Source organism: Amblyomma maculatum, chromosome 10 (assembly GCF_055883805.1).
Source record: "Amblyomma maculatum isolate TAMU_Amacu chromosome 10, ASM5588380v1, whole genome shotgun sequence".
NCBI lineage: Eukaryota > Metazoa > Arthropoda > Arachnida > Ixodida > Ixodidae > Amblyomma > Amblyomma maculatum.
The window spans coordinates 135,268,253-135,277,523 of record NC_139353.1 but is presented as its reverse complement, the minus strand read 5'-3'; the positions used below and the strand labels follow the sequence as shown (position 1 = coordinate 135,277,523).

At 53.0% G+C, this 9,271-nt stretch overlaps 1 protein-coding gene across 1 annotated transcript; it reads left to right on the top strand.

Annotated features, from left to right (window-relative positions):
• Window positions 1–762: 762 nt before the first annotated feature.
• Window positions 763–5,016, top strand: LOC146177509 (uncharacterized). Its single transcript, XM_084581583.1, has 3 exons — window positions 763–2,116; window positions 2,233–2,307; window positions 4,877–5,016. The coding sequence occupies exons 1-3, from the start codon at window positions 763–765 to the stop codon at window positions 5,014–5,016; spliced, it is 1,569 nt and encodes a 522-aa protein (XP_084437709.1).
• The last annotated feature ends 4,255 nt before the right edge of the window (window positions 5,017–9,271 follow it).

Below are 9,271 nucleotides of genomic sequence, written 5' to 3'. Positions count from 1 at the left end.
TCGAGGCCGACGTGGGTATCGTCAGCCTGAGGCACAGCGACCAAGCCGTGACGATCCGGTTTGCTGCTCCACCTCCAGACCACGTCCTCATCTCTGTGATGCGGTTCCGTGTCCGCCCCCTCATGGCCCGCCCCTTGCAGTGTCCCCTGTGTGGAGGGTACAACCACACCAGGTCTGCTTGCACCCGACCACCACGCTGCACCACCTGCAGTGGGCCCCACCTCGGGAAGGACTGCACGGCCCCTGCTCCGAGGTTCATCTACTGCAGTGGACGCCACAAGGCCTCGGACCCGTCCTGCCCACGCTGGAAACAACAAAGTAAGTTGACCACCGCTCTGCGCAGGAACCCCAACCCAGAGGCAAGGCGGACCATCCTCTCCGAGCTGCGCTCCCAGCAGCCGAACCAACGCCCCACTGGAGCCACAGCTCCCCACGGGGGAAAAGGTAACTATGCAGGGGTCCTCAAGACCAGACCTCGCCCTGCAGCCCAAGGCCCTGCCAAGCCGCCTGCCATGGTGGGTGAGGTCCAACCAGGCATGACCGCTGCCATCCGACTGGCGGTCCAAACCCTCCTCTCGCAGCTTCCCCCCAACTCCGGGGCACGTAAGCTCTACGAGGCAGCTCTCCTTGCAGAGAGCCCTTCACTCCTTAATCATGGCGAGCCGTAGAGGAACCGCAGAGAGGCCACGCGTCCTCCAGTGGAATGTGAATTCCCTACGCGCTCGCCATGCTGACCTACGAGACATGATTTTGCAGGGAATCATGAATGTTGACGTCCTGGCGCTGCAGGAGACCAGGATACCTGTAGAATCTGCTCGCCTTCCGGGCTACACTGGTTACTCTGGCCTGGCCTGCTGTGCCCGCGATTCATGTGCAGATGCCCCCTGCCTGGGCCCATCCCACCCTCAGGACCGACCCCGCACCGCCATCTACGTGCGTAACACCATCCCGCACACGGTGCTAGATGTTGCTCCCAAGGACCTGGGACACCTCGAGATTTGCGCCATCTGTGTCCGTCTGGGCAACACAGACACCTCGGTGGCCTCGGTCTACGTCCGCCCGGGCGTCCCATGGGATCGTTCCTGCCTCACGGCCCTGCATTGCCGCCTAGGTAATGATGCCGTAATCTGTGGCGATTTTAACTCTCACCACAGGGCCTGGGGCAGCCAGACATCCTCAGCCAGGGGCAAGAAGCTGCTGGATTCCATTTCAGCCGCTGGCATGCGGTTCCTGAGGCCCACGGCCCCAACCTTCATCAGGCCCCGATGCTCGTCCATCCTCGACCTGGCCCTGCTGACGGAGGCCTACTTCTACACCTGGGAGCGAGCGGCAGACTCCCTGGGCTCCGACCACTTCCCCATCTGCCTGACACCTACCAAGCAGCGTCAACAACGAGACAGGGTGTATCGGGTAACGAGGTGGTCTCAGTTCAGGGAGCTGACCAAGGGTATCCCGCACGAAGGTGACTTCCTAACCCTTTTAGGAGAACGTGCCCAGAATGCCACCGTGACTAGCCATGTCCCCAGACTGACCCCGGTGCCTGACCTCCGGCTACTGGGTCTTCGAGCAGCTAGGCGAAGGGCGGAACACACAGCCAAGCGGACGGAGCTTCCCAAGGACTTGTCCAAATGGAGGAAGGTCGACGCCTGCTGCCGCCGACAAGCCAACCGACGGGGTCGAGAAGGCTGGGCCAGCCTCTGCCACAAGCTTCAAACCGCCCGACAGTCAGCGACAGCATGGCGTCTCTTCCGATCTCTCCTGCAGGTGACCGTCAACCGCCATCCTGTCCTGTTCGCCGCCATTGCCAGAGGGGTGTCATACCAGGTGTTAGCCGAGGAGCTGGCCGACCACCTGTCCAAGGCCGCCCGTCCTGCAGTCGGCCCTCTTCCAAGCCCTCCACTACGTGAGCCTCAGACTCGCCACCCCCTTCCTCCCGCAGCAGCCTCCATGGTCGCTGCTCAGTGCTCGGATCCCATCACCACCCACGAGCTTCTTCGGGCCCTCAACCGGTCCAAGAAAAAGACGGCTCCAGGTGCAGAAGGGATCACCCTCCAAATGCTGCGCAACCTAGACTCCCCAGAAAGGCCCGCCTCCTGCAGGTGTTCAACGGGATCTGGTAAAGCGGCATCCTCCCCGAGAGTTGGACTACGGCCATCATGGTCTCCATCCTCAACGGGAAGAAGCCCCCCCAGCAGCTCTCCTCCTACCGCCCCGTGCCCCTGACATCTGCAGCCTGCAAGGCCACGGAGTCCGTGGTCCTGGAGCGCCTCTCTTGGATCGCACGGGTGAAGAACTTTCTCCCTGAAAGTTAGTCCGGGTTCCGAAGACACAGGTGCACAGCGGACTCCATCGCGGACGTGGTGTCCACCCTGGAAGAGGCACAGTACATGGGCGACGTCGCCTTTCTCGCCCTTCTGGACGTCGAGTCTGCCTTCGACCATTTACCACACCAGGCCATCCAACAGGCTCTGGATGACCTGGGAGTCACAGGTAACCTGCGGCGTTTCATAACAGCCTTTCTTTCCAATCGTACCCTGCAGGTCCGGGTTGGACAGACCATGAGCTCGCCTCGCCCCATCAACACCGGAGTGCCCCAGGGGTCTGTTCTCAGCCCCTTCCTGTTCAACCTGGTGCTGGCCGGTCTCCCGAGCGCCATCAAACAGGGCCGGGACCACAGAGTGCTGACCTCGATCTACGCTGATGACGTGGCGCTCTGGGTCCGGGACCCAAGGAGGAGGATGATCTCTGCCAGGAAAGCCCTTCAACGAGCCCTCGACTCCGTGCAGCAGTTCCTTCGCGACAGGGGGCTCAAGCTCTCTGCCGCAAAGTCGGAGGCCCTCATGGTGCATCCTTTGGGAGCACGAGCGTCAGCGCATGCAACCACCCTGATGATCGACGGCACCAGCCTGCCTTGGAGACGCCAGGTCAAGTACCTGGGGCTGGTGATCGATCACCGCCTCACATGGATCCCTGCAGACAAGGCCTACCTGGGTCATCTGAACCGGGTTGGCCGAGCAGCCCAATGTCTTCTTGCAGGGGGCAACGGCTGCTCCACATCCTGGGCAATCCGGCTGTTTGAGGCGGCCGCCACCTCTTCCATACTTTATGCCCTCCCTTTTGTTTCCCTCAGGCCCACCAGAGTGAACATCCTGGACGGAGCACGCAGGAAATGGATCCGACGCCTGCCGGGAGCAACGCAGTGCTCTAGGATTGCGGCAACACTGGCGGAAGCCGGTGTCTACCCCCTGACCCTGCAGCTCCTCCAGAGAGGCCTCACTCACGTGGACCGCCTTCACCATGCCCCTGACGGAGCTTGCCTCCTGGCACGGCTGTGCAACGCCCCCCATTCACGGATGGGACAACTGACGGCTGTATACAGGGACTTCATCGGAGATGCCCCAGGGTAGTCCATCCTCCCTCCTCCACTAACACGTCCTCCTTTGCAGGTCACCCTTGACCTGGAGGGGGTAAGCAAGCGCCGCTCCCCAGCTGCTGCCCTGAGCCAGGCTGCCTCAGCCCTGATTGAAGAGTGGAAAGGGAGCACCCTCCTCTTCAGTGATGGCTCGGTCCTGCCTTCCACGGGCCAGGCTGCAGCGGCTATGACGGCTCCACAGGTGGGGGTGTCCAGCTCTTGCAGGCTCTCCTTTCCAGGGAGCTCTACTGCAGCCGAGCTGGCGGGCCTCCACCTAGCAGCGGACTTCCTGGAGACTGGTCAGCCCCCACGCTTCTACACCATCCTGTGCGACTCGAGGCCGGCACTGCAGCTCCTGCGCAAGCCGTCCTGCTTCCAGCTATCGGCTTGCCATCTACGAGCGCGCCTCCAGGCCCTGGAGGATGCCGGCTTCGTCATCTCGCTGCACTGGATCCCGGGCCATGCGGGCATCCAGGGCAACGATGAGGCCGACGCACTTGCCAAGGCGGCCCACTCCAACCCGGTAAGTATGACTAATCATGTATCTGCCTTTGACTTTTCTAGGCTCCCCCTCAAGAAGGCCGTGAGGACCCTGCACCCCGATCGGTGGATCGCCGAGGGGAGGACATTCCACCGCCTGTCCGACAAGCTCGCCCGCAGGGAGCGAGCTCTCCTCTTACGCCTCCGCACCGGAGGTTCCTGGACGCCCACGGATCTGTATGTCCGTGACCGGGCCCCCTCCCCAGCATGCCCCTCCTGCGGTGATGCAGGTACGCTGGGGCACCTCCTCTGTGTGTGCCCGGCACACGCCCACCACCTTCGCAAGATGGAGGCAGGCTACCGGGCCCTCGGACTTCCTGCTGCCACCGAGGACCACCTGCTCTTCCCGGCCAGGAGCCCCCTGGCAGCCCACCGGCTCCTGCTGGCCTTCCTGGAGGAGTCCGGCCTGGCTGCACGACTGTAGTCCACCACCGGGCCTGCTGACCTGCTGGCCACAGCGCTGGCGACGGAGCCGATGACAAGGACGACGAGAGCGACTCCACGACGATGATGACCCCCTCCCCTCCCAACATCCCATCTCCCCTTCCCCCCGGACACCAAGAGTGCCGCCGCGAATTAAGGCCGGCATAACCCGTGTCCGGTATCCCCCCCCCCCCCCGAGAATAACCCAAAGACCCCAACCAACCAACAGACGTAACATTTTGGTGAGAGGTGCGGCGTGCATGTTCCCCAGAGATACTCCGAACCCCTGCTTCAACCGTGCTGATGTCGCCGTCCTGCTGGCCTACCGCCATCTGTGCTTACGATGTCTCTCGACAGCGACGATCTGAGGACCAGGCCTAGCAGCTCATGGCAACATCACCGGGTACCTCGTTAGTTCACAGGCGTGTTCGATGAAGCTGTGGATGAATGGCGGACTCACTGCCAGGGGATGAGCTGGTATAAATAAGTGGGATTCGCCAGCCCAGTTCTCAAACATGGACTTTACGCTTACCGACCCGGCCTCAACATGGTACGACAACCGCGAGGATAATATCACGGCATGGGAACGCATCGTCGAAGAAATTGAGAAGTACTTCGGCGTCTCTTGTGCCAAGAAGTAGGCTGAACAAGCGCTTTCTCAGAGAGCTCAGCTTCTCGACGAGATTAGTACGAAGTATATCGAGGAAGTATTAAAGCTGTGCAAGCATGTACCTCCTCGCATGGCAGAAGACGGCAAGGTTGGCCGTCTACTAAAAGGGTTTGCGGAAGACATCTACAGATTCCTACTCGGCAAGTCAAGCCTCGCGCGCGCCGTTCTACATCTCCTCGGCGCCGCTCTCCTCCGCCGGAAAACCAGTAGGCACGACCGAAGGGGGTGAGGTCCCTGGATGTCCGCTGTTGAAAAAGATACCCCGAACCTCCATCAAGATGTTACGGTCGAGGTTGTATTGCCCGTATGAGAAGCATCGCTGGATTGAGGCCGCTTGCTAGAGCCCCCAGCTCTAGCCGACCGTTCTCCCTCTTCTTCTTCTGCTTCGTTATAATGGCGCATAGCCACAGTAAATAATTGGTGAGAATTCTTTGTAGGTGACATAATATAATTGATAATGTCAATTTCACTGTATAATAGATAACCTATAATTTAGAGTTAGTGTTGCTGAAATAATTTGAAATTTTGAGGCGATAGTAATAGAAAACAAAGAAACAAGGATTAAAATTTTAAAATAATAAAAATAACAATAAAAAAAGAAAAAAAAAAGAGTACAATTCAGACAGGTCAGCGCTAACAGACAAATCTTCCAGTAGCAATATAACTGTGAAGTAACGGACACACCAGTTTTAGTGCATACTCTTTGACGGTTGCACCAGAGGAGAGGAGAAGCACTGTAAATGGCAATCCTAGGCGCGCAAGAGGTATTTCTAAATAATGTTTTTTCTGAGTAGCATACCTGCCGAAGGAAAGGATGTAATGTTCAATTGTTTTCCCGTCATCACATGACGCACAAAGATTTGACGGCGTGAATCCAGAGTGACATAAATGAAGATTGAGGCAATGAATTCTACAACGCATGAGCGGCATGGAGTCCTCACATTGCCTCGAGGTACAACATCGGAAATTCCAATGAAAATTTAAATGGGTAAAATCCGTAGTCGCAAGGAGTGACTCATGACTCAAGAAGTTTAACGTTTGAAGCCATTCAAAAAGGGATACATTTAGCAAAATAATATTCGGTACAACATCGGCAATAGGCCCATCGAGAGCTGAATTTCCTAAATAATCCACCAATGATTAGAAGCGCAGCCGCAGTGTCCCGGAATCCACTGAAAACGTACTTTCTGTAAATGGAACGCAAGAAAAAACATCAGGGCTTTTTCCAAAAGACACAGTTTCGTGCTTTCTTATGCTGCTAAGACTGATAGACAACCAGAGAGTATTTTAACGTGAGTAACGTTACCGGGAACGTTTTGAAGGGCCAAACGAATTGCAAGCAATTCAGCAGTAAATTTTGGTGTGTAATCACGGATCCGTACAGAAAAACAGCTAAGTGTCGTGGATACTGTGATAGATAATATTCAAGTTGCCCATTTATTACAATGGTAGTCAAGTGTGTTGCATTAGATAGCAACAACTGGTCAAAGCACAGTGCGATAGCTTGAACATTGCCAACATGTCTTACTGACATAAGCGAAACTGCAATTTTGGACAGCAAGGACTGAGTAAATACAAATTGTGGTTGCTATTATTGCAGCCAATGATAACCTAGAAACTGAGTAAATGGGACAAGCCACTCCAGACAGAGGTTCCGGTGCTCGTAAAAAGGTTAGCACAGTGAGGAGCTCAAATCGAGAGTTCAAGTCAGATACACGGGCCTTAAAATGAAGGACTGCATTTGAAATTGGTTTCGGCAACCCCATAGTCGTAAATCGTGCCTCCCCAGTAGCAACAAAAGTCGTAGTTTTTATTTAGGACTCTCTGAGAAAAGCACACAGCCGAACTCCAGCATTGGTCTCATATACGTTTTATAGAGAAACAAAAGAATATCTCTACGCATACTGAAATTTTATGGCTAATTCGAAACAGGCGAGCATGGGCTCGCTCACCTTTCAGGCTAATGCTTTTGATATGAAGCTGCTAGTATAATTGGGAGTGGTATAATGCACCAACGTACTTTAAGGATTCAAACTGTGGGATTTGTGAACCGCAATACGCGAGGGAGATATGAAGAGGGTGTGCCGGTGGGAAAACGAGTACTGAGGAGTTCTTCACGTTAAGAATTAATTTTACTTTACCAAGCCAAAACTTCAAGGGCATACAAGTAGGCTTGCAATAACTGGTATAAAGAATGAACATCTCGTGCCGAAGAGAAAAAGGATATATCATCCGTATACACGTACACATTTGTATTTAGATGAGCAAGAGTACCCCTCAATAATATATTCAATAGCAATGGAGATAGCACCAATCCCTGAGGCACGCCTCAGGTTAAGTAATAAGTTTCAGATGGTAAAGGAACTCTAGTGCAGAAAAATTTCCTATTCCGTAAGATTTCTTTTAGCCATGCAAATATAAAAAGGCGGCCTAATGTCGTTTATCTTATTCAACAGTATAGAATGTTGTACACCGTCATATGCTTTGGCGATATCCGAAGTGGCCAATGCCGACACTTCTTTCTTCTTCATTGCTAACCTAATTCTATTCTCCAAATCTGTATCAGCCGTGCAAATCGAGCACCCTTGACAAAACCCAATTTGTGCATACCTAAATGCATTCAAGGTCATCCCATGGTTTGTGAGGCGCCGGTGAACTATACGTTCAATAAGTTTCCCTAGATCTGAAGTTAGAGAAATTGGCCGAATATTATCCAAATCAAAGTTTACAGGGAAAATTTTACAATAATCAACACTTCCGAGTTATGGTCTTGCACTAAAGCTTTCAGCGTAGCGACTGTAATACCGTCACACCCAGGAGCTGCAGGTTTCAAAGCAACCGCTATTGAATGCAATTTCGACGGCTCAATCGCAATGAAATCAGTACATGGCGTAGGTTGAAGTAACGGTGGCGCGAAGGGAGCACTTCAGGTGAGGGTCAAAGGAAGTACCTTTGCAAGACAAACATAACCACCTTTGCAGGCTGTGAGGTTCGAAACTGGGTTTGGGCCCACTGCGGAGGAGGGGCGCGCAGCGGGGTTTACGAAGCTTCTCCCAAACGCATACCCCTGGAAAAGCCTAGCGCCAGGCCGGGGGATGCTTGTACCCATTTTTACCGGTGCAAGGCCGTTCGCAATTTGTTCAAGTTTATCTTTTGCTTCATTGGGTGATAACACCTCTGACTCGGTTACATGTGGTGGAGATGAACTTTGGTTGCGTTTCATGAATCTATACAATGCCTTCCGACTAATTGGATTAGAGAGATAAATATTCATATTAGCATTATAGTCATCCTTTGCTATACGCATTGTTCTTTCTTAAATTAAGCCGCATAAAGTTTATAGTTTATCCAATTTTGGGGACACTGGTTATGGGAAAGGCTCTTCCATGCAGCTTTTCTACGTTGGAATGCTTTTTCACATTCTTCGATCCACCATCGGCACGAGATTTTGTTAGGGACAGACGATTTACAGTGAACATTGAACGCTCAGTGGCATCTAACAGAGAAGGGAGTGCTTGTTGAGCATGTTCAGAATGTTCAGATGATGCTATGGAGGGAAAAGAGGAATTCACAAATTTTTTAAAACGTTCATGGTTGACAAATGTTTTTGCAGACGTAATTACTCTAAGGGGAGCAGGTACTATATTAAACGTAACTTAGAGGTGGTCGCTAGATGTACCACAATCCATAGTAGTCCAAGACGAGACCATTGATCCATTTGCAGCTAACTTTAAATCAATTACTGACCTAGAAGCTGCTCGCATGTAGGTTATGCTTGGTTACTACAGCAACGGACATCATTTACAGACATCCAGTTCCAAGCCGCTGCCCACATATATACGAACGGTAACCCCCCAAAACATGGTGTGAAATAAAATCGCCAGCAATAATTAGTCTGTTAGTTGAACTCAATAGATCACCTAAACAATCTGTTGTACGGACACCTGTTTGTGAAGTAGACATTTGCAATAGTGAGAGGAGCACACTGTGGAATTGCGATATCAACTGCAAGCAGTTCGCACACTTGTAGAAATTTGTGTTACACCTTCGCCCGATGGAATGTATTTGACGAAATTAATGTTATCAATCCGCCATCCCGGTCGCTATTGCGATCTGATATAAATGTCCTAAATAATTTGAGAGAAAATGGCCGGTTGGGCAAAAGCCAAGTTTCTTGTAGTAAGATTATATCTGTGTTGAAATTGCAGCTGATATTTTGTAAATTG

Excerpts from the sequence above, each read along its gene's own strand:
- LOC146177509 (XM_084581583.1), top strand. The coding sequence starts at position 763 with ATGAATGTTGACGTCCTGGCGCTGCAGGAGACCAGGATACCTGTAGAA. Across the intron at positions 2,117-2,232 it reads CAGGTGTTCAACGGGATCTG|CCTGCAAGGCCACGGAGTCC; the intron begins GTAAAGCGGCAT and ends TGACATCTGCAG. Across the intron at positions 2,308-4,876 it reads GAAGAACTTTCTCCCTGAAA|CCCAGTTCTCAAACATGGAC; the intron begins GTTAGTCCGGGT and ends GGGATTCGCCAG.